This window comes from Hordeum vulgare, chromosome 5H (genome assembly GCF_904849725.1).
Source record: "Hordeum vulgare subsp. vulgare chromosome 5H, MorexV3_pseudomolecules_assembly, whole genome shotgun sequence".
Classification (NCBI taxonomy): domain Eukaryota; kingdom Viridiplantae; phylum Streptophyta; class Magnoliopsida; order Poales; family Poaceae; genus Hordeum; species Hordeum vulgare.
In genome coordinates, this window is record NC_058522.1 from 534,982,817 (window position 1) to 535,007,866 (window position 25,050).

The 25,050-nt window shown below is 47.1% G+C and overlaps 2 protein-coding genes across 2 annotated transcripts; both read right to left on the reverse strand.

Moving 5' to 3' along the window:
- Nucleotides 1–2,688: 2,688 nt before the first annotated feature.
- LOC123398506 (chitinase 2-like) lies at nucleotides 2,689–4,090 on the reverse strand. Its single transcript, XM_045092967.1, has one exon. It carries the CDS (start codon nucleotides 4,087–4,089, stop codon nucleotides 3,106–3,108), a length of 984 nt encoding a protein of 327 aa, XP_044948902.1. The 5' UTR covers nucleotide 4,090; the 3' UTR covers nucleotides 2,689–3,105.
- Nucleotides 4,091–12,443: 8,353 nt separating this feature from the next.
- Nucleotides 12,444–15,626, reverse strand: LOC123452420 (probable xyloglucan glycosyltransferase 9). The gene is made up of 5 exons (XM_045129067.1): nucleotides 14,495–15,626; nucleotides 14,089–14,397; nucleotides 13,699–13,989; nucleotides 13,489–13,602; nucleotides 12,444–13,081 (listed from the first exon to the last, which is right to left on the reverse strand). The coding sequence occupies exons 1-5, from the start codon at nucleotides 15,260–15,262 to the stop codon at nucleotides 12,494–12,496; spliced, it is 2,070 nt and encodes a 689-aa protein (XP_044985002.1). The 5' UTR covers nucleotides 15,263–15,626; the 3' UTR covers nucleotides 12,444–12,493.
- Between the last annotated feature and the right edge of the window lie 9,424 nt (nucleotides 15,627–25,050).

Here is a 25,050-nt window from a genome sequence, read left to right on the forward strand (position 1 = left end):
TGATGTAGCATCGACGTGCAAGTCGATATTTAACTATTACAACATGATCTTCTCATACATCCAATATATCATATCATGTCTTTGGCCATATCACATCACATGCATACCCTGCAAAAACAAGTTAGACGTCCTCTAATTTGTTGTTGCAAATTTTACGTGCCTGCTATGGGCATCTAGTATGATCGTATCTTACTTACTCAAAGCGACAACGGTGAAATGCAAATTGCTATTTAATTTTCTCCAAGGACCGCCTCGGCCAAATCTAATTCAAATAAAGTTGAAGAAACAAACACCCGCGAGTCATCTTTATGCAACAAGTTGCATGTTAGTCGATGAAACCGGTCTCTCGTAAGTGTACGAGTAATGTTGGTATGAGCCGCTTCAATCCAACAATACCGCCCAATCAAGAAAAGACTAAGGAGGGCAGCAAATTGAACATCAACGCCCACAAACTCTTTTGTCTTCCACTCGAGATATCATCTATGCATGAACCTAGATCATGATGCCACTATAGGGGAACGTTGCATAGGAAACAAAAAAAATCCTACGCACACGCAAAAGATATCATGGTGATGATCATCTACGGGAGGGGAGATCGGATCTACATACCCTTGTAGATCGCTAAGCGGGAAGCGTTAAGAAACGCGGTTGATGTTGTCGATCGTCTTCGCAAGCGTTCCATGAACTCCATCTCGATCTAGTACCGAACGGACGGCACCTATGCGTTCAGCACACGTATAACTCGATGATGATCTCCGCCTTTTTGATCCAGCAAGAGAGACGAAGAGGTGGCTGAATTCTTCGGCAGCACGACGGCGTGGTAGTGATGGTGGTGGAGCTACTCCGGCAGGGCTTCGTCATGTCGTTTCGATCTAGCTACGGGGTGTCACGAAGTGGTGGAGGGAGAGAGGGATGCACTTTTGCTTGAGGTGCCAGAAGCCTCTCTCACCTCCACTATATATATGTGGGAGGGAGGGGTGGCACCCTAGCGAAAAAACCCTAGGGTTGGCCGGCTCGCCAAGCAAGAGGAGGAGTCCTCCTCCAATACGGTTTGGAGGAGGAGTCCCCTTCTCCTATTCGGTTTGGCCCCTCTCCTCTCTTTCCTTCTCGCTTCGGCTGAAGTGGCCCTTCTTGAGCTGGCCACCAGCCCAATAAGGGCTGCTGCGCCACCCTTGGGCCTCTTTGGTTCTCTCCTGGGTGGATGGCCCCTCCCGGTGGAACTCCGGAACCCATTCGTCACTCCCGGTACTTTACCGGTAATGCCCGAAAACCTTCCGAAAGCCAAATAGATACTTCCTATATATCAATCTTTGTCTCCGGACCATTTCGGAAACCCTCGTGAAGTATGGGGTCTCATCCGGGACTACGAACTACCTTCGGTTACCAACATCAATAATTCAACTATACCGAAACGTCACCGAACCTTAAGTGTGCAGACCCTGCGGGTTCGAGAACTATGTAGACATGACCGAGACACTCTCCGATCAATATCCAATAGCGGGACCTATATGCCCATATTGGATCCTACATATTCTATGATCTTATCGGTTGAACCTCTATGTCAAGGATTGAGTTAATCCCGTATATCATTCCCTTTGTCCTTCGGTATGTTACCTTCCCGAGATTCGATCATCGGTATCCCCATACCTATTTCAATCTCGTTACCGGCAAGTCTCTTTACTCGTTCAGTAAAACAAGATCCCGTGGCTAACTCTTTAGTCACATTGCTTGCAAGGCTTGTTTGTGATGGTGTATTACCGAATGGGCTCTGAGATACCTCTCTGTCATACGGAGTGACAAATCTCAGTCTTGATCCATGCTAACTCAATGGACACCTTCGGAGATACCTGTAGAGCACCTTTATAGTCACCAGTTACGTTGCGACGTTTGATACACACAAGGCATTCCTCCGGTGTCAGTGAGTTACATGATCTCATGGTCATAGGAATGTATACTTGACATGGAGAAAACTATAGCAACAAAATAGCACGGTCATATGCTACGTTTATAGTTTGGACCTTGTCTATCACATCATTCTCCCAATGATGTAATCCCATTATCAAGTGAAAACACTTGTCTGTGGCTAGGAAACCTCAACCATCTTTCATCAACGAGCTGTCATCCGTGATCACCGGGGATCTTTTATGTCGACACCCACGACAAGATTAGAACATGTTTGTGATGTCTTCTCGGCAGAAGCAGCAGCTTTGCTTGAAGGCCTGAAGCTAGCAAGAGAAACCGGATGTCAGAACTTGGTGGTGAGATCGGATAATATCACGGTGGTGGATGCAATCAGACAGAATGAAGGCTATTCTATGGTGGCAGCGCCAATCTTTGATCAATGTTGTAGTTTCTTAAAAGATTTGGGGAAGTTTACTATTGAGCATTGTATTAGGGAGTCAAATTATGTAGCTCATGAGCTGACTAGATGGGTCGTGCTAATAATCCATTCCGTTGGGTCAATTACCTGCCTAATTTTATTTTAAATTTGTTGGCTGATGATGTATCTATCCTTCGATTAATAAAGTAAGTTTTCCCATAGAAAAATGACTCATTGTCATGAATTCCATTACCGCCTTGGCCTTTCGTCCTATAAACCATGTTTCATTTGGCCAGCCTATATTTTTTTTACCATTTTCTTATCAAAAGAATCTGGATTTAAAATAGTCTAATCTTTGCATGACCCTCTTTGGAAGAATATGAATAGCAATATGAATGTATGGATACATAAACGAACATACATAAAGTAGCTAGCAACTAACATACATAAACGAACACAGATGTATCTCCATGGTCTACAAATGGGGGTGACCGTAGGGATGTAGAAGGTGTTGTTTGTGAAGATGGTGCAGAGTGAACATGCTCCCCACAATGCCTGGGAACAACGAATGATGCAGTTGGAGATGGTGAATCAAACATGATCGGTCCTTGGAAAAAGGATCTTGGGTTTTCTGTTTTCCGCCTCCGTAAGAAAAAAGGAAATGATCTCTCCAAGACAATAAGAGAAATTGCCAATGGGTAGCCAATCGATCGGGCCTTGATGGAAGCCGGAGCACGAGAGCCACTTGTGGGTGGCCCCGCGAGCTCAAGTGAGAAGCTGCTTTCTCAGCTGGAGAATGGCCTCTGCCTGTCGCAGTCGAGGTTACTCCCGTAGCCGACACCGAGAACGTTGCAGTAGCGCTTATAGAACCCAATCCGGTCGGCCACCCGTGGGTCCGGTCCGATCCCGCACTCGAGCCCGCCGTTGATGATGTTGGTGATCACGCCGTATCCGGGAAACCGGCCGGCGGCCATGTCCGCGGCCGTCAGCATCCACTGCCCCGTGATCACGGCGTGGGACGACGGCTTGTTAGCCTGCGGGGTCATCCAGAACCATAGGGCCGTCTTGAATGAGACCACCGGGTCTATCTCCACCAGCGCCGGCTGGTTCAGCAGGTCCACGCCGATCGCGCGGCCCGCCGGGCCGTAGTTGTAGTTGTAGGAGAGCTGGATGGGACCGCGGCCATAGTACTGCATGTCGGTCGCGCACGGCCACTCCGTGCTGGGCTCGCAGTAGCTGGACGCCGGGTTCCTCTCCCGCTTGAAGCAGTAGCCCCACGAGTAGGGGCTGTCGGGCGCCGTCGGCCACCCGCCGGTGGTCTCGTGGGATGTCTGGCCCAGGAACGCGGCCACCTCCCGCTTCCGGGTGTTGGTGCTGAACGTCGTGCCGGCGAAGGTAGGGAACGCCTCGGCAGCAGCGAGGAACGCGTCGTACGTGTAGAACCCGCTGGCCGGGCACGCCGCGTCGTTGCGGTGGAGGAGGAGCCGCTCGAAGAGCTCCCTGGACACGATGGACGCCACGCCCTGGCCGCCGGGAGAAGTGGGGCCGCAGCCGCTGCACTGGCTCTGGCAACCGTCGCCGCAGTAGTCGGCCGTGTTGCCGCAGAACCCGAAGCGGCTGCAGCAGAGGCAGTTTTCGCACTTCCGTCCGTTGGCCTGCGCACCGCACATTTGGGCGCGAGCTCCGGTGGTGACAAGCGCCGCGGCCAGGACGGCCAGGATAGCCGTCGCCGCCGTGGCCAGACTCGGAGGAGCTCTGGGCGTCGACATGGTCTGCTGTAGCTGCTGGGTAAGGCGCGAGAAGTCGTCCTTTTATATGGTGGGGTTCATCGATGGAAGGTCGTCGGCTCGTACCTACTGGCCACTGCAACATGGTGCGCTGTACATTCTTCGATTCAGAAACTTATCCTAGAACTAGATCGCACCTTGAAATCTTATAATTCTAAGTCAGAGTACAAGGATTAGCAGCCGGCCATGTGAGTGAACTGGCGATCTGTATACAGCTTACTAGGGGCTGCCATCCGGTTGCTCAAAGCTATAAACAACAATGCTCTGTTTGACGTGGACGAATTTTAGAGGAATTTCATCGTAGGCACTAGCCTGCATAATCTGCGGCATCAGAACGACAGATGCTTGGAAGTATACACAGAACTAATAATCCATGTGATGAGTACCACTAACCGGCCCGCGTCGCTCCTCACGAGCGTCACGGGCGGCCATCCAAGCCACCAGCGACAACCGCTTCTCCGTCATCTCCCCCCTTCGCCGTCGCCGGAATGCGCCACCGGACAAAGCCCGTGTGGCGGCGGCGGCGGGGCTTCCTCCAGGCTGCGGCGGCGGTGGATGGCTCGTGCAGCACTGGCGCGTGGTTGTCGCAATCTCGGCGCCGGCGAGCTGGAGCTCATCTTCTCCGGCGGGGGCGGCGAATCTGGGGGCCTTGCGCCCGGATCTGGTGGCGTGCAAGCGGGGCCCGTGCTTTGGCCAATCTGGTCCGACGCGGGCATGGCAAGGGTAAGGCCCGTCGGACTCCGGCGGGCGTGCAGGTGCGGCTCCGACGCCGGCTGGCTCGGATCCGATGGCCAGGGAGTGGGGGCGGCGCGATAGTGGCTCACATCGGCTAGGTGCGGCGAGGCGCGACTGAGATGGCGCGGGCGCTGACGAGATCCGCGTCCAGCGAGGGCGTGCGCGGGAGGTTCGGGCAGCACGGAGCTGCGACGGAAGGGCCGAGCTCATCGTGGTGTTGCTGCTCTTGTGGGGTGCATGGTGGAGGGGCTCCAGCGGCCTGTATGGCGCTCGGGCAGCGGTTTGGAGGTCCGGCGGCAAGGAGGTGTTCTCGTGAGGTCGCATGGCGACGCGAGGGAGGGTTGCTGCTACTCTGTCAGCGCGGCAGCCTGAGGTGGAGGAGCTCGTAATGCTGGGCTTGCTTGGTAGTGGTGCTTGGTGGTCGCCATGGTGAGATGATGTGGAAGGGTGCGGGGAGATCACGTTGTGTTGAAAATATGCCCTAGAGGCAATAATAAAATAATTATTATTGTATTTTCTGTTTCAAGATAATCGTTTAGCTTGATAACCTGAAGATGTTATATTCCTTATAATAAGTGTGCTAGCCAATGCTTAAATGAATTTGATAACTTTGTTACTAAACAAGAAAATTCCAATGCTTATGTTAGTAGACAATTGAAACATAATGCTTACATGCATGATCGCTTGGGTGAATATATGAGTAGAACTGTTAATGACCTTAGGCTTATTAGTAAACATGCTTCCATGATAACTACTCAAGTAGAACAGGTACTTAAGGCACAAAATGATTGCTCAATGAGAAGAGTAATAAAAACAATGATCATGTTGTTAGAGTTGTAACTAGAGGTGGTAGAATGACTGAGGAACCTTTGTATACTGAGGGTCATCGTAAGAGAATTGAGCAAGAATCTCAGAGAGTTAATATTGATGTACCTGATCCATCTAATAAAAAGAAAATGAATGATGATAGGACTTTGCATGCAGCTAGTGAACCTCATATAGAGTCACGTGAAAACCCAAATGATATCTCTATTTCTGATGCTGAGACACAATCTGATAATGAACATGAACCTAGTGATAATATTAATGATGATGTTCATGTCGACGCTCAACCTAGTAATGACAAGGATGTGGAGATTGAACCTGTTGTTGATCTTGATAACCCACAACCTAAGAATAAGAGATGTGATAAAAGAGATTTTGTTGCTAGGAAGCATGGTAGAGAAAGAGAACCATGGATTCAGGAACCCATGCCCTTTCCTCCTAAACCATCAAAAAAAAGGATGATGAGGATTTTGAGCGCTTTGCTGAAATGCTGAGACCTGTTTTCTTACATATGCGCTTAACTGATGTTATGAAAATATCTCCCTATGCTAAGTACATAAAAGATATTGTTACTAATAAAAGAAAGATACCGGAAGCTGAGATCTCCATCATGCTTGCTAATTACACTTTTAAGGATGGAATACCAAAGAAATTAGGAGATCCCGGAGTACCCACTATACCATGCTCCATTAAAAGAAATTATGTTAGAACTGCCTTATGTGACCTTGGAGATGGTGTTAGTGTTATGTCGTTCTCTTTATATCGTAGACTTGACTTGAATAAATTGACACCTACTCAAATCTCTCTTCAAATGGCTGATAAATCAACTGCTTTACTTATCGGCATTTGAGAGGATGTGCCTGTTGTGGTTGCAAACGTTACTATTTTAACGGACTTTGTTATTCTTGATATTCCCGAGGACGACGGTTTGTCGATCATCCTTGGTGGACCTTTTCTGAATACTGCAGGGGCTGTTATTGATTGCAAGAAAGACAATGTCACTTTTCATGTCAATGGTAATGAGCATATGATACACTTTCCAAAGAAGCAATCGAAAGTCCATAGCATCAACTCCATTGGAAAAATTACAACGTTCACTATTGGAGACTTTGAATTTCCTCTTCCTACAAAAATAAATATGATATACTTATTGTTGGGGACATGCATTTCCCCATTGAGATAACCTAGTGTTATTCAAAAGTTCTCCAGTTCCATGTCATTCAAAAAAGGTTTGTCAATAAGACTTGTTCAACCTTATTGATGGATTCTTTTTTACGGGCATGAGCTGGATGAATTTAGAAAGCACAACCTTCTGTACATAACTTCTATTTTATGTTCCTTAGTTTTATTTTAGTAAAAAAGTTATTGTTCAAATGCATGTGTGGATACATAGACAACACATTGTCCCTAATGAGCCTCTAGTTGACTAGTTCGTTGATCAAAGATGGTCAAGGTTTCCTGTCCATAGGCAAGTGTCGTCACTTGATAACGGGATCACAACATTGGGAGAATGATGTGATGGACAAGACCCAAACTATAAACGTGGTATATGATCGTGTCAGTTTATTGCTATTGTATTCTGCATGTCAATATATCTGTTCCTATGACCATGAGATCGTGCAATTTCCGAACACCGGAGGAATGCCTTGTGGTTTATCAAACGCCGCAACGTAACTGGGTGACTATAAAGGTGCTCTACAGGTATCTCCAAAGGTGTCTGTTGGGTTGGCATGGATCAAGATTAGGATTTATCACTCCGTGTGACGGAGAGGTATCTCGGGACCCACTCGGTAATACAACATCACAACAAGCCTTGCAAGCAATGTGACTAAGGGGTTAGTTATGGGATCGTGTATTACGGAATGAGTAAAGAGACTTGCCGGTAACGAGATTGAACTAGGTATAGAGATACCGATGATCGAATCTCGGGCAAGTAACATACCGAAGGACAAAGGGAATAATATACGAGATTATATGAATCCTTGACATAGATGTTCAACCGATAAGATCTTTGTAGAATATGTAGGATCCAATATGGACATCCAGGTTCCGCTATTGGATATTGACCGGGGAGTGTCTCAGGTCATGTCTGCATAGTTCTCGAACCCGCAGGGTCTGCACACTTAAGGTTCAGTGACGTTTCGGTATAGTTGAGTTATACGTGCTGGTGATCGAAAGTTGTTCGGAGTCCCGGATGAGATCACGGACGTCATGAGAGTTTCTGAAATGGTCCGGAAACGAAGATTGATATATAGGATTGTTTCATTTGGTCTCCGAAAAGATTTCGGGCATTACCGGCAGTGTACCGAGAGTGACGAATGGGTTCCGGATCTTCACCGGGAGGGGCCCACCCACCCGGGAGTGAGCCTGGTGGCCCAGGGGTGGCGCACCAGCCCTTAGTGAGCTGGTGAGGCCAGTCCAAGTGGGTAGTGGCGCTAGGAGGAAAAAACCAAAGAGAAAAGAAAAGAAAAAGGAAGAGGGAGGTGGGAAGGAAGAGGAGGACTCCTCCTTCCAAAACCGAATTGGAGTTGGAGTCGTCCTCTCCTCCTTGGCTGGCGACCTAGGGGCTCCCTTGAGCCCAATGCTATCCCCTCCCCTCCTCCTATATATACTAGAGGTTTTAGGGTTTTTAAGACACAACTTTGCCACGTGCAACTCAAACCTATACCTCGTAGTTCTTCCTCTAGATTGGATTTCTACGGAGCTCGGGGCGGAGCCCTGAAGGAATAGATCATCACCATCACCGGCGCGCCGTCACGCTACCAGAGAACTCATCTACTTCCCCGTCTCTCTTGCTGGATCAAGAAGGCGGAGATCGTCATCGAGCTGTACGTGTGCGGAACACGGAGGTGCCATCCGTTCGGCACTTGATTGGGACGGATCACGAGACGGTTCATGGGACGGATCGTGAAGACGTACCACTACATCAACCGCGTTTATTAACGCTTCCGCTTAACGATCTACAAGGGTATGTGGATCCGATCTCCCTCTCGTAGATGAACATCACCATGATAGATTTCGTGTGCGTAGGAAATTTTTTGTTTTCCTTGAAACGTTCCCCAACAGTGGCATCATGAACTAGTTTCATGCGTAGATGTAATCTCGAGTAGAACACAAAAGTTTTTGTGGACGTTGATGTTCGATTTGCTGCCCTCCTTTGTCTTTTCTCGATTCGACGGTATTGTTGGACTAAAGCGGCTCGGACAAACATTACTCATACGCTTACGGAGGTATTACCAAATTTGCTGAAAAAGAGTGTATTTAGCACTAGCATTTGGCAACACAATGTGGCTGCCCTTAGGTTTTTTTTATCTAGAACATCACATGTATACTCCATACCGATAGAAGTTTACAAAACAGAGTGTGGAAAAAATAAAATCAGCTTCTCTTAACCATCAGCGGTTATTTCTATAGCATAGGTGAGTAACTAAACCACAGCCCTATTCATCGCCTTACGAAATTTAATTGCCACTATAACACACAAGATTCCTGAAATGGACTGGCCATGGCGAATAAGAGCTCCGGAAAATTGAGTAACGAATTTAGATAATGTTTTTCGATTTAATAAAGTGTTAGTGGTTTTGAAAAATATGTTCGCACATTCAAAAAATGTTCATGAACTTTTAACAAGTTTTAAACATGAATTTTAAAATGACCTGAATTTAACAAAACATAAAAATGTTCACGAATGTTAGAAGGTGTTGCACTTTTTCTATAAATGTCTAATGGACTTCAAAATTGAAACTGTAAAAAGCCCTAGAAACCAAAAAAAAAACAGGTAAAGAAGAAAAAAAGAAAACCCGGGAAAACCTGGTTAAACAAATAGCAGTTTGGCAATGCGATCTAGCGACAACAAGTCCAAAATGCTATGATTAGGGTTTTTGCCGTTGAAATATAAAAAATGCAGGAATCCGTTAAGCCACTGCAGCTTAAATGTCCAACATGCCCATTGAGCCACTGCAGCTTAAATGTCCAACATGTAGGCATGTCTCCAGTAGTACCCGTGTAAAACCCATCCACGAAATTATGGATGAGCCCGGCTGAAGAGGTATGGAGCAGGCTACAAGTGTCCTGAAGAAGAAATGGTTCCTTCTGAATACAGGTGGTGAACTTGAAATTGCTCAGCCTTTTTAACATATATAGAGAAAGCAAAAAGCGGCTGAACTGAGATTGTCAATATTTAAGGCCTTAAGTGCATTCTTCCAGACTGCTAGGAAATTGACCACACAAAGAAAACATTCGGCAAAGATGTACAGATACGAAAAAATATTTAAAGTTCAGAATTGTTGGGGCCTTCTCAAAGAAAGAGAAAACACCCTCCAAACATTAGCGTATGCTGCTTAGTGTGGCGTGCACACGGCGAAAGAATAGTTCGCTTTGTGCTCACCACGCAGCTGCGTGCCACTCAACGCACACACCCCGACCTCTTATATAGCCCCGCTCGCTGCCCTCCTTCACTCGGTCAGGCGAGGTGGGATTAATCCAAACCACTTCGCTTCCTCCCCCCACCGCACCAACCAAGCCCCCTGGCCCAAATAAAGTGGCTCCGCTGGGCTTCCCCTCGGCCCGATCGGATTTGATTTGATTTTCTTTTTTCCTGAATGGGTGCGCATGGTCACTTCGCCTCACCTTTGTTCTTTTAAAAAACTATAATTTCACGACCAGCTGCCTCAGTCGATTGAGCCCGGTTGGAAAAGAAAAAACTACCTCCGTCGATGTTTGATGCCCCCGCATGTGCAATCTACAAGGCGAGCTACTGTGCTACTCCTCACGGAGTAGTAACTGTGGACGGCCGGATCTGCACCGTAGTTAGTTACGTAACGTACGTGGTTTTATCATCATCAACAGTCCGGCCACATGTTGTTGCCGCACTTTACCACACCGGCATAGTACCGCCCTACACCGCGTTTACCATGTGTGTGTGTCGGTGGCGCGAATAATTGGGCCATCGATCACGGCTTGTCCTCACGAGCACCAAGCATGCGCGATTGATTATTTCCTTCCGCGGGAATCACCGTGAGTGGAGCAAGCAAACACCCTCAACCCGTAGACGGGCCATTAGCGCCAGCCCGGAGCAATGGACGAACGCAATCAAGGGAGCCGCATGGCCCCCACGGTCCACGGACACGGAGCACCCAGCATCGCCACGAGTGGCACAAGTCGTGCAATAATTCGTGACACCATCACCATCATCATCAAGGCTATGTATGTATATGTATGTATGGCTGCTCTGCTCTACAAGCTTGGCGATGCGGAGCAACTGCCATCATGCACGCGCAATCATCGCACCGGCCGGGCTCAATTCGGTTCGATTCAAACGCACGCACGCACGACGGTCCAGTAGGGCGTAGTAGTAGTAGCAGCAGGTACTCCCTTCGTTTCTAAATATAAGCCTTTTTAAAGATTTTAATAGAACTATATATGGATGTATATATAGACATTTTAAAGTGTAGATTCACTCATTTTGCTCCGTATCTAATCTATATTAGAATATTTAAAAAGGCTTATATTTAGAAACGGAGGGAGTACTACGCACGTACGTAAGCGAGGCCGGGTCACACTGTCATGCTCCCATAATCACCAATCCCGACCATTGGCTTGCGGCGGCCTCCCTAATCGCAAGCAAAGTAGTGGTTCTTCTAGAAAGAAACGAGACGGCCACGGCCGCACACGCGCGCCACCGTCGCGTGGAATGCGCTTACCGCAGCAGCGCACGGTGGACCATCAGCAGCAGCAGCAACGCAGGACGCATGGACGACGCCTACCATTCCATTCCATTCCATTGCTTGGCACAGCTGTACCCCTCGCAGCAATGCAGATAAGGTGAGGCGGACGGGGCACGGCTGCACGTACAGGTCGCTGCCTGTCACTCCTCAATTCAGTTACGCACGGACAGCTCACATTCAGTGTACCCCACAGCCGGCTGGTTCATTTTATTTCGACACTATTTTATCGTGCGTATTTATCCTTTGTATTAAATGGACTGGATAGGGACCGTGGTATTCTTATACAATACTTGGAAATGACACCTCGCACCTACTTGCTTATTAATTCGTTTCGGCAGAATTGGAACATTCATGGACTAGTGTATTCTACACCGCTCAGGTGGTTATATGGTCTCCAGCTGCCATGTAACGACCAGAGCACTTGGCAGCGACGTACCATGCAAGTTTCTTCCCCTGTTAGCATTTTTTTCTGCTTTGAAAAGTTCATCATGAACGCCTCGCTAAAACCTTTTGGACAGGTGGAACCCATTCTTGACCGGATGCCGGAATCCAGATGCGAAACTTTTGTTCATACTACTACACACGAAAAAGCAGCCAACCCGTCATGTGACGCCGTCCAGGGCGGTTTCACCTTTGCCAATGCCAACCCAGACACACTGACCACATCAACCATGTACCACCTGATAACAAAGGATCTGCTACGGCTGGAACCAGATGAGCTACTTACGGTCGGTTCCCAACCAGCCACGCCCCGGTTCTCCTTCAGCGATCGACCGTTCATATCACATGATCGATCCTGGGACATGTTCCCCACACACCACCATCAGAATTTCGTTACAAAAGAATGAATGGAGAGACCTGCCTGCACATTCTAACGGGCTCAGAACCAAGCGTCCCTCTCCGTCGATCTCGTCGGCTCCGACCGTGCTCGCGCAATGCCATGGCCGGGCGGCGGCGACGCGGTGAACCCCATAAGCCATTTCAAACCCCGGCGCGGCGCCGAGGGCTTCGACGCGGCGCCGCGCCGGTCAGGGGACAATCACACTCCCATGGTGCCAATCACTGCCTTTAAAATCTATCGTGTCCATGTTTACAGGGGTTCACTCGACCTGCTCGCCTATGAGGTCAAGGCCTACTAACAAGAAAGAGATGCCCTGGAACAGCAGGAAGTAGAAGTGTATACCCTGTTTCGTCAGCAGGCTGCGAGCGGCGGCCGTCAGCAGGAGCAGCGACAGCGCCAGCTCTTTCTTGTATATCCGGTTGTGCTTCTTCTGCTTCTTCCCTTCCTTCTGGTGGTGCCGCAGCTCCTTGGGCGGCACCGCCACCGCCGCCAGGGAGATGAGGTCGCCCTCCGACGACCGGCCCGACTTCTTGGTCACCACCCACTCGTAGGCGCTCCCGAGCTGGAACAGGCCCGAGATCATGGCGTTGAACTTGGTCACCGACATGGTGTTCTCGAAGAGCAGGTATGGGATGATGAATGGGAACGACTTTGGTGACGGCAGGATGTTGAGCAGGGACATGAGGGCAGGTATGTAGCATACGACCCAGTCTGGGAGCTCGGCTTCGGGCACAAACATCGTCATCGGGAGGATGATGCAGAAGAGCGTGAAGGAGTAGAATGGTAGTATGAGCTTCCGGAGTAGGAAGAAAAGAAAGATCAAGTTGAATTTCTTCCACACTGAAATCTGCAGCGAAATAAAAACAATGTTAAACAACTAAATTGGTACAGATAAGAGAAAGGTATCAATACATTGTTATGATGACAATAGCAACAAAAATATCAATAAAGCAAACACAGTCATTAATTCAAATTTCTGCATTCTATAATACAAATTGTAGCAGCAAATACTAGGTCATATGGTCTTGTATACTTGTTGTATTGCGATGTGCAAATGATGACAAAGCATTTTCAAAGTGTCGCATAAGCAACCGCCACAAAATGCTAGAAGCGCACGCTGAATTGGGTGTTTACATACTCCCAATTATAAAAGGCAATAACATTTCAGAGTTTTCAACAGCATGTTAACCTCAATCAGCTTATCCAAATGGTAGTCCATTCTGCTCAGGTACAATAAAAAGAGCATAACAATACCTTGGACTTGATGATGTCCGGTATGCAAAGCCTGAATAGCTGCATTGGACCGGAATGCCACCGATGTTGCTGCTTCCTGTAAGCCTCGTATGACTCTGGTAGTTCGCATTGGCACTGTCGACAGCAAGACAAACATTTCAGCTCAATTGAAATGGTCAAGCACACCTGTCAAACATACAATTCAGAAGAAGTTCTTCATAATACAAAAACCTCAACGTCGTTCAGGAAGATAAACTTCCAACCATGGAGATGCGCCCGAACTGCAATGTCCATATCCTCCACCGTTGTCCGTTCCATCCACCCGCCGGACTCCTCCAGCGCCTTGATCCTCCACACGCCGGCGGTGCCATTAAACCCAAAGAAGTTTAGGAACACACCATTCACCTGCTGCTCCACCTCAAAGTGGAAGCAAAGATTGATGTTCTGCAACCGAGTCAATAAGTTCTCATCCTTGTTCACAAACGACCATCTGGCTTGCACCAGCCCCAGTTCATCGTTGTCCTGAAACAGCCCACAATTTGCAAATCAGAACTGGAAGCATAAACCATGGAAGATTGATAACAAAAAGTAGTAGTAGGACAAACATTCTCCTGAATCTACCTTGAAATGTGGCACGGTGCGCTTTAAAAAGTCTGGGTTTGGTTGGAAGTCAGCGTCAAAGATGGCAACAAATTCGTAATCCTTGACGTAGCTGCAGCCCATGGCGGACTTGAGGTTCCCGGCCTTGTACCCATCCCTGAGCACGCGGTGCCGGTATAGAATCCGAGCCCCGGTCTGCTGCCACTTCGCGACCTCCTCCCTGATGAGCGACTGCGTGGTCGGGTCGTCGGAGTCGTCCAAAACCTGAACCAAGAAGTTGGACCTCGGCCAATCGAGGTTGCAGACGGCCGCGATTGATTGCTGATACACCTGCACGACGAACAGATAGATTAGATGGTTGGTTGCGAGGTTGCGCGAATTTGGAAGGAGGAATATTAATGGTGCGAGCTTTTGCAGCGGCACTGACCTCTTTCTCGTTGCACATTGGTATCTGGACGAGCACCATGGGGTAGTAGCCGGCGTCGGGGTCCTCGGCGTCCGGCAGCACCGGGGACTTGAGCCTGGGCTTGATGCGCTTGACGGTGATGTAGAAGCTGCCGAGGCACTGGATGAGGCGGTCGGCACTCTGGATGAGGAAGAGCACGACGCAGGCGTCGGTGAGGAACTGGAGCAGCGGCGCGAGGTAGGCGGCGCGGAGGCGCAGCCAGGAGCCGTAGAGCGACTCGACGCCGATAATGGGGAGGGCCAGGGCGGAGGCGGCGAGGTCCCAGCCGTGGAAGTGCGCGGCCAGCTCGACCGCGAGGAGGAGCACGGAGAGGACGAGGAAGGCCCTAATGAAGCCGTAGAGGCGGGAGCGGAGCACGGGGCTCTCGCCCGCCGGGCCGGGCGCGCCGGCGCAGGCGGCGTCGGCATCGGTGCGGCCGTCGGCCACCCTGCGGCGCGCGGCGGCGCCCAGGGCGACGGCGGCCGAGGCGAGCGAGGCGAGGCAGCCGGCGGCGCGGTGCGCCTTCAGGAGCAGCACCCAGGTGATCTGCTTGGCGTTCTTCCCGCGGCCGCCCTTGCGGCGGCGGGCGCGGGCGCCAGCGCCGGAGACGAGGAAGTCCTCGTCGTCGGCGTCCTCCGGTGAGATCTCGGAGATGGACCAGTTGGGGTTCTCCATCTTGACCACCACCGGCGTGCCCCGGTAGGCGTCGGCGCCGGCCCTGGCGCCCCATAAGCCGCTCCACGGCGCCATGAATGGCCGGTCCAAGAACCCAACCCCCGCCCTCCCTCCGGCCAAGGGCCTGGGCCTTTCGTTTCCCCCCGCCCCCAAATTAGACGCCAACACTACCGCGCACTATTCCTGGCCGCGGCCGTCCCCTTCCTCCCTCCTTTTCAGCCCTCCGAACTCCGCCTCCGAGCTCCACTGCCAACCCAGGCAGCTCACTCCACTGCCATTAGAGCTTTAAGAAGAGGAAGAGGAGGAGGAGGAGGACGTACTGGGAACAGCTCGACAACGCGTCTGGAGAAGTGGAGAGACGGAGGGAGATCGGGCGTGGATGGAGGCAGCAATATTTTAGGGCGCTTCCCTTGTCTTTCCCTGCGTTAATTCCCTTTTACTTCGCCGCATGTCCTTCCTTCCTTTCCTTTCTTTTCTAGTAGTAATTTATTTACTTTCCTTTGTACTTCTGCTAGTACTAGTAGTACCGGAGATAATTACGGTGAGAAATTCACGCGTTTCCTGTGGTTTAGCTCCCCGGTGGGATCCAGCATGCAATTGCATGGGGACCTCGGCTTTTACACTTTGCTCACTGCTTTTCTTCCAGCAAAATAAAGGTATGCGCATGTTTCTCCATTTTACTACTCCCTTCGTCACAATTTACAAAACGTGCATGCAAATTTTCTAGGACCTAGGTGGTTATTGATTGGCTGTTAAATAAGTTAAAAAATATCATTCACACTACGCATGTATATAGAAGTAGTACAACGGAGTACTAATTAGCTGCTAGAATTAATGCAACGTGCCTTAATCTTTGTCTATTTTAAAAACGCACGCAAGTCTAACTGTGTCTTCTAAACCGTGACAGAGAGAGTATTTGGCTCGTCAAAAAAGGTTGATGCTTATTTAGTTTGCATTGCAGGCGCAATAATTTTTTGGAAAAAATATTAAACTGAAACAGATTGGTATGTTCTTCAACTAAACTTGACATTCTTGACAAACATAATTTACAATGAAAAAAGTCCCATTTGACACGCCTAAAAATATAATATTTGATAGGTCCCTTTGATTTTCTTGTCAGCAAGACTACTCAGCCATTATTTTTGCTCGGTTCTTTATTTCAGTTTCTTTAGTAACTACAGATTATTTGAACGTCTTCTTGCTTGCTCCATTTGTTTCTTATACTCTACATACGTATGAAAGATATCGAGTAACTTCTGTGGGTAAACTACTAACTACTAAACTTGGGTTGGATTTGGTCATTCATCATAGCGAAAAGATGGCAGTGACTGTATTCGCTCCTTTCTCTCTCTTTGACACGGGAGGAACAGTGTGAGTGTGACGCGGCGTGCTTCGCAGGCACAAGGTTTCCCACGTCTGCCAAAAACAACCCTCCAGTATTTCGTTTTCAGGGAATGGTCCCTGCGTAACACCACGCTGGGTCAAAAGCTTGTTTGTATTTTTGGGCGACAACGCGTCGGAGAAATTTTAATTCATGCAGCTGCCAAATACTCCCTCGATTTTTTTTCTGTAAAGTGTATTATTTTTGTTATGATCAAGGTAATTTTACAGTCATTTCATAAATTAATTATATTTTAAATTCAAATAGTTACATTCATATTAATTCACTATGTAAAATTTGGCATAAAAACAAAAATATAGGTCATAAAATCAGGAAAACTACATTTTATGCGTATTTTACATTATGTTTTTACATTTGCAAATTTATGTAACAAAATATATTTTTACGAAAATTATATATTTCCTTACGTGTTTTTTTACGTATAAAATTAAATTAAATTAACGGAACCTAAAATTATGATGCATTTATATTAAAATAGAGGGGATGAAGACTAACTATTCCTCACCCAAGGTGACAAAAAGTTAATCCATATATATATAAGGATGAAATTAACTTTGACAAAATCATTCATTAGCGACAACTAAATCATTTAGGCTTGGAAAGTACTTCCTCCATTTTTATATATAGAACCACAAACTCAAATTACAAGTATAAAGATAAAATTTAATAACCAGTATTTTCTCTTGTTTACCTGATTAATTAATAGAACACATGCAAATTAGAGAAAATTGAGTGAATGTGAGAAAGAAGTAGTTGAATGTGTCATTATCATTCAATGCACGCATGGGAGTAGTTAAACCATGGGTTGCTTGTATGAGGCAACATTATTAATATGTATCTCATTTATTGTTAGTGTCCTATACGCAAAATATATATTTTATTGTGACCTTTATATATAAAAATAGAGGGAGTAAGAGATACATAATGAGGAAACAAATACTTTCTTTTTTTTTTCTTTACAAGAAGCGATGCATGCATTTAGAGGAGTGGTATTTTTCTGTTTTGGAAGGGCTAACAATGGAATTAGCACAAATTAGAAAAAAAATACACCTTACATTATGAAATTTTATCAAAAACAAATACACCTTATATAAAGGAACGAAGAGAGTAATATACTACTCCATATTCATTCTCATTTCTTAATTATTTCAGGGAGAACTCATATATGTATAGTCTCACAAAAAAATATCATGCATGTACAAGATATAAAAAGGTGGAACATAATGATGGTAATTGCTCACACATGCACAAGGAATTAAGGAGTACATAGTAGTTATCAATGCCATGCATTATTGCGCAAATCTATGTATTAGTTATCAAAGCCATGCATTATTGCGCAAATCCATGTATTAGTTATCAAAGATATGTGTACTTCCGGTGACTATATGCATATGGAAAATATATTAGAAAATTGGCTACATCGGTATAGAAAATGAATGTCCAAAGCAACACACCATCACAAAGATATCAATGTTTCATCAATATGTACTTCCATGCCTCTATGGACAATGTTCCTTTGGAACAAAACAAGCTATCACATGTGTGTGTAAACAACAATTGGTGGAGCAACAGAGGCAAATCTTTTTTAGTCGTGTGAAAAATCTAGAAGCAACGGTTCAAACAGTCTTTAGCAACAAGAACAACCTAATATGTAGTTATGAAACATGAGAATGAATCCTATGATGGTAAGGTGCATGAAAATCCCTACGTTTTCACATGTTCATTTGGAAAATAGGTCACCATGTGAATTGAAAATCAAATTGTTCTAGAGTTTACGATAATTAATGAGCAAGCTTTCCTTGAATGAAATCTGCCATAGTGTTTATCATTAAAGATATTAAATAGCCAGATTTTTGTAAACATGATATTTACTCTCTTTTTTGCGGGGTAGATTGAAGTTCTATTTAACGTTTACCGACTTAAAATCGAGAAACACGGGCTCTACAATATATGAGGCACTATGGTTGAGCCACACCGCAGTGGTGCAGTGTGTGTGATTGTAGTTTGCTACACGGTCTACCATCATGTTTTTCCCCGTATATTTTTCTGTGGAATAAACTCCCTACCGGGCATTAACGATCTAATCTCTTAAACCAGTTATCCACAAGTCAAACGATCGATGGCAACACTTGACAGGGTCAACAAGGCCTCCAAAGAATCCGACTAAATAATGATCGGAAGCCTAGTGTGTTCGACGACAAGAGTCATGCCTTGTATTTGAGCGTGAATCTCTACTTCCATATCATCCTTGTAATGAAATACAAAATGATAGGTTGTACATATAACCGCCCCGTCATGTCTTTGCAAGATCATACGAGCCTCTGCGGTATGGTACAAGCTTTCCAAAGGAAGAGGGGCGATGACTCAAACATAGGTGGCTCCAGCCAGCACCCCTCTTCCTTTGGAAGAGGTTTGGTTCCTGGTTCTCGGTTGCATTTTGAACTACTCCAAGTTTGATCTTGCTTTAATTATCGTTCAAACATAGAGTTTTCCTTCCCATTTGAAGTGTCTGTTGTCTACAAACCAAGCTCATCCCATCTTCAACCTCTAAGAGCTGGATAAGCCACCACTCCTTAATTGAACTAGGGAGTTTGTGTTGTGTGTAAGTGGTACTACCGCTTACTACCTCTCCGGGAAACGATACTACGCTGGGGGTACTTTTCGGCCTCCTGCCATTTCTGAGTACCCAAGCAGTACTACCGCTCAACCTTCAACGGTACTACCAAACGGTTTCGCGGTACTACCACTTAGGCGTCTTTGGAGGGGGTTAAGTGCACGGGTACATGGAGTTCTAACTCCCCATACCCATTCATGTCGACGTTCTGGGAATGAGGGTACCAAGACCTGCTTGCCTGCGGTCCAGGGATGGCCCACTTCATCGACCAAAACCAACGGGCCCGACACCACTCAAGGCAAGGCCCTCGCGAGGGGCAGAGTCTCGCAAGGAGGAACAACTTCGAGACCCGCAGGGGGCCTCCTCAACGCCCCTCCGGGGCGACGGAGATTCCTAGGCAAGACCCCGCCTCAGGAGCCAAGGATGACACAGGGGAAGGACAGGCGAGCAGCAGATTGCAGGATGGTGCAGTTTCCCCTTTCGTGCAAAGAAGGGAAGGACGTACGTGGGTTCCCAAAGGTATCATCCAAAGGTTTCCTTTCTGGTGCAACAAGGTCGTTGCCGCCTGCCAGCAGGACAGACGTCATCCCTGGACCCGTCCATGCAGCGCTGACAGCCACTTTGCACGCGAAGACCACCTTTGGGAAGGGGAGCATGTTTCCTTGTTCCCCTTTAAAATTGGTCGTTGTGGGATCCCTTCCCGTTGGAAAGATAAGGGAGGAGGACCCGGGCCGCCGCTATATATAGAGAATAGGTTACTTCGTTGAGAGGGGGATTCATTCACGGGCTTATTGGCACCACACAAAGGCCGATTTGATCCACTCGGGGAGATCCATTCATCCACATACCCATGCCACACAAAGGCCACTAGTCTCCGGAGGCCTTCGAACATTGTACTAGTTGATGACCCACAAGTATAGGGGATCAATCGTAGTCCTTCCGATAAGTAAGAGTGTCGAACCCAACGAGGAGCAGAAGGCTCTGATAAACGGATTTCAGCAAGGTAATAACTGCAAGCACTCAAAGTAGTGGTAACAAGTGATGGTGTAGTGAGGTGAAACGTAGCGAGCAAAAAGTAACAAGTAGTAGCAACGGTGCAGCAAGTGGCCCAATCCCTTTTGTAGCAAGGGACAAGCCTGATCAAAGTCTTATAGGAGGAAAAACGCTCCTGAGCACACACGGGAATTTCTGTCATGCTAGTTTCATCATGTTCATATGATTCGCGTTCGTTACTTTGATAGTTTGATATGTGGGTGGACCGGCGCTTGGGTACTGCCCTTACTTGGACAAGCATCCCACTTATTATTAACCTCTCTCGCAAGCATCCACAACTACAAAAGAAGAATTAAGACAAAGTCTAACCATAGCATTAAACTAGCGGATCCAGATCAGCCCCTCACGAAGCAACGCATAGACTGGGGTTTAAGCTTCTGTCACTCCAGCAACCCATCATCTGCTTACTACTTCCCAATGCCTTCCTCTAGGCCCAAATATGGTGAAGTGTTATGTAGTCGATGTTCACATAACACCACTAGAGGAAAAGACAACATACAACATATCAAAATACCGAATGAATATCAAATTCACATGACTATTATCAGCATGACTTATCCCATGTCCTCAGGAACAAAAGTAACTACTCACAAAACATAATCATAATCATGATTAGAGGTGTAATGAATAGCATCAAGGATCTGAACATAAACTCTTCCACCAAGTAATCCAACTAGCATCAACTACAAAGAGTAATCAACACTACTAGCAACCTTACAAGTACCAATCGGAGTCGTGAGACGAAGATTGGTTACAAGAGATGAACTAGGGATTGGAGAGGAGATGGTGCTGATTAAGATGTTGATGAAGATGCCTTCCCTCCGACGAGAGGAGTGTTGGTGATGACGATGGCGACGATTTCCCCCTCCGGGAGGGAAGTTTCCCCGGCAGGATCGTCCTCCGGAGCTCTAGATTGGATCTGCTCAAGTTCGCCTCGTGGCAGCGGCGAAACCACGAAAAAGCTCCCTCTTGATTTTTTCTGGACCAGGACGCTTCATATAGCAAAAGAGGGGGGCTAGTGGGCCGTCAGGGAGCCCACAAGCCACCACTCCGCCACCAAGGGTGGCGGTGTCAGGGCTTGTGGCGCCCTGGCAGCCCCCCTCCGGTAGTTCTTTCGCCCAGTATTTTTTGTATAATCCCAAAAAAATCCACGTAACTTTTCAGGGCATTTGGAGATGTGCAGAATAGTGGACTAGGATTTGCTCCTTTTCCAGTCCGGAATTCCAGCTGTCTGAATTCTCCCTCTTCAAATAAACCTTGCAAAATAAGAGAGAAAAGGCATAAATATGGTACCACAATTAATATAACAGCCCAAAAAGCAATAAATATCAACATGAAAACATGATGCAAAATGTGTTGGAATTATGCCCTAGAGGCAATAATAAATGTATAGTTATTATTATAATTCCTGTATCAAGATAATAGTTTATTATCCATACTATAATTGTATTGAATGAAGACTCATTTACATGTGTGGATACATAGACAAAACACCGTCCCTAGCATGCCTCTAGTTGGCTAGCCAGTTGATCGATGATAGTCAGTGTCTTCTGATTATGAACAAGGTGTTGTTGCTTGATAACTGGATCACGTCATTGGGAGAATCACGTGATGGACTAGACCCAAACTAATAGACGTAGCATGTTGATCGTGTCATTTTGTTGCTACTGTTTTCTGCGTGTCAAGTATTTATTCCTATGACCATGAGATCATATAACTCACTGACACCGGAGGAATGCTTTATGTGTATCAAACGTCGCAACGTAACTGGGTGACTATAAAGATGCTCTACAGGTATCTCCGAAGGTGTTAGTTGAGTTAGTATGGATCAAGACTGGGATTTGTCACTCCGTGTGATGGAGAGGTATCTCGGGGCCCACTCGGTAATACAACATCACACACAAGCCTTGCAAGCAATGTAACTTAGTGTAAGTTGCGGGATCTTGTATTACGGAACGAGTAAAAAGAGACTTGCCGGTAAACGAGGTTGAAATAGGTATACGGATACTGACGATCGAATCTCGGGCAAATAACATACCGAAGGACAAAGGGAATGATATACGGGATTATACGAATCCTTGGCACTGAGGTTCAAACGATAAGATCTTCGTAGAATATGTAGGATCCAATATGGGCATCCAGGTCCCGTTGTTGGATATTGACCGAGGAGTCTCTCGGGTCATGTCTACATAGTTCTCGAACCCGCAGGGTCTGCACACTTAAGGTTCGACGTTGTTTTATGCGTATTTGAGTTATATGGTTGGTTACCGAATGTTGTTCGGAGTCCCGGATGAGATCACGGACGTCACGAGGGTTTCCGGAATAGTCCGGAAACGAAGATTGATATATAGGATGACCTCATTTGATTACCGGAAGGTTTTCGGAGTTACCGGGAATGTACCGGGCATGACGAATGGGTTCCGGGAGTTCACCGGAGGGGGGCAACCCACTCCGGGGAAGCCCATAGGCATTTGGGGGGGGTCACACCAGCCCTTAGTGGGCTGGTGGGACAGCCCACCAATCCCCTATGCGCCAAGAGAGAAAAAATCAAAGGAAAGAAAAAAAAAGGAAGAAGTGGGAAAGGGGAAGGACTCCCTCCCACCAAACCAAGTAGGACTCGGTTTGGGGGGGGGAGAGTCCTCCCCCCTGGCTCGGCCGACCCCTTAGGGATCCCTTGGACCCCAAGGCAAGGTCCCCCTGCCTCCTCCTATATATATGGGGCTTTTAGGGCAGATTTGAGACGACTTTCTCACGGCTGCCCGACCACATACCTCCATAGTTTTTCCTCTAGATTGTGTTTCTGCGGAGCTCGGGCGGAGCCCTGCTGAGACAGGATCATCACCAACCTCCGGAGCGCCGTCACGCTGCCGGAGAACTCTTCTACCTCTCCGTCTCTCTTGCTGGATCAAGAAGGCCGAGATCATCGTCGAGCTGTACGTGTGCTGAACGCGGAGGTGCCGTCCGTTCGGTACTAGATCGTGGGACTGATCGCGGGATTGTTCGCGGGGCGGATCGAGGGACGTGAGGACGTTCCACTACATCAACCGCGTTCTCTAACGCTTCTGCTGTGCGATCTACAAGGGTACGTAGATCACTCATCCCCTCTCGTAGATGGACATCACCATGATAGGTCTTCGTGCGCGTAGGAAAATTTTTGTTTCCCATGCGAAGTTCCCCAACAGTGGCATCATGAGCTAGGTTCATGCGTAGATGTCTTCTCGAGTAGAACACAAAAGGTTTTGTGGGCGGTGATGTGCGTTTTGCTGCCCTCCTTAGTCTTTTCTTGATTCCGCGGTATTGTTGGATCGAAGCGGCTTGGACCGACATTACTCGTACGCTTACGAGAGACTGGTTTCATCGTTACGAGTAACCCCCTTTGCTCAAAGATGACTGGCAAGTGACGGTTTCTCCAACTTTAGTTGAATCGGATTTGACCGAGGAGGTCCTTGGATGAGGTTAAATAGCAACTCATATATCTCCGTTGTGGTGTTTGCGTAAGTAAGATGCGATCCTACTAGATACCCTTGGTCACCACGTAAAACATGCAACAACAAAATTAGAGGACGTCTAACTTGTTTTTGCAGGGTATGATTGTGATGTGATATGGCCAATGATGTGATGTGATATATTGGATGTATGAGATGATCATGTTGTAATAGAAATATCGACTTGCACGTCGATGGTACGGCAACCGGCAGGAGCCATAGGGTTGTCTTTATACTAACATATGTGCTTGCAGATGCGTTTACTATTTTGCTAGGATGTAGCTTTAGTAGTAATAGCATAAGTAGCACGACAACCCCGATGGCAACACGTTGATGGATGATCATGGTGTGGCGCCGGTGACAAGAAGATCATGCCGGTGCTTTGGTGATGGAGATCAAGAAGCACGTGATGATGGCCATATCATGTCACTTATGAATTGCATGTGATGTTAATCCTTTTATGCACCTTATTTTGCTTAGAACGACGGTAGCATTATAAGGTGATCTCTCACTAAAATTTCAAGACGAAATTGTGTTCTCCCCGACTGTGCACCGTTGCTACAGTTCGTCGTTTCGAGACACCACGTGATGATCGGGTGTGATAGACTCAACGTTCACATACAACGGGTGCAAAACAGTTGCGCACGCGGAACACTCGGGTTAAGCTTAACGAGCCTAGCATGTGCAGACATGGCCTCGGAACACATGAGACCGAAAGGTCGATCATGAATCATATAGTTGATATGATTAGCATAGGGATGCTTACCACTAAAACTACTCTCGACTCACGTGATGATCGGACTTGGGATAGTGTAAGTGGATCATGAACCACTCAAATGACTAGAGAGATGTACTTTTTGAGTGGGAGTTTAGCATATAATTTGATTAAGTTGAACTCTAATTATCTTGAACATAGTCTAAGTCCACTTTGAATGTATTTGTGTTGTAGATCATGGCTCACGCAAGTGTCATCCTGAATTTTAATACGTTCCTAGAGAAAGCTAAGTTGAAAGATGATGGAAGCAACTTTGTAGACTGGGCTCGTAATCTTAAGCTAATCTTACAAGCTGGAAAGAAGGATTATGTCCTTAATGCTGCGCTAGGAGATGAACCACCCGCTACGGCTGATCAGGATGTTAAGAACGCTTGGTTAGCACGTAAGGAGGACTACTCAATAGTTCAATGTGCAGTCTTGTATGACTTAGAACCGGGACTTCAACGTCGCTTTGAGCGTCATGGAGCATTTGAGATGTTCCAGGAGTTGAAGTTTATCTTTCAGAAGAACGCCCGGATCGAGAGGTATGAGACC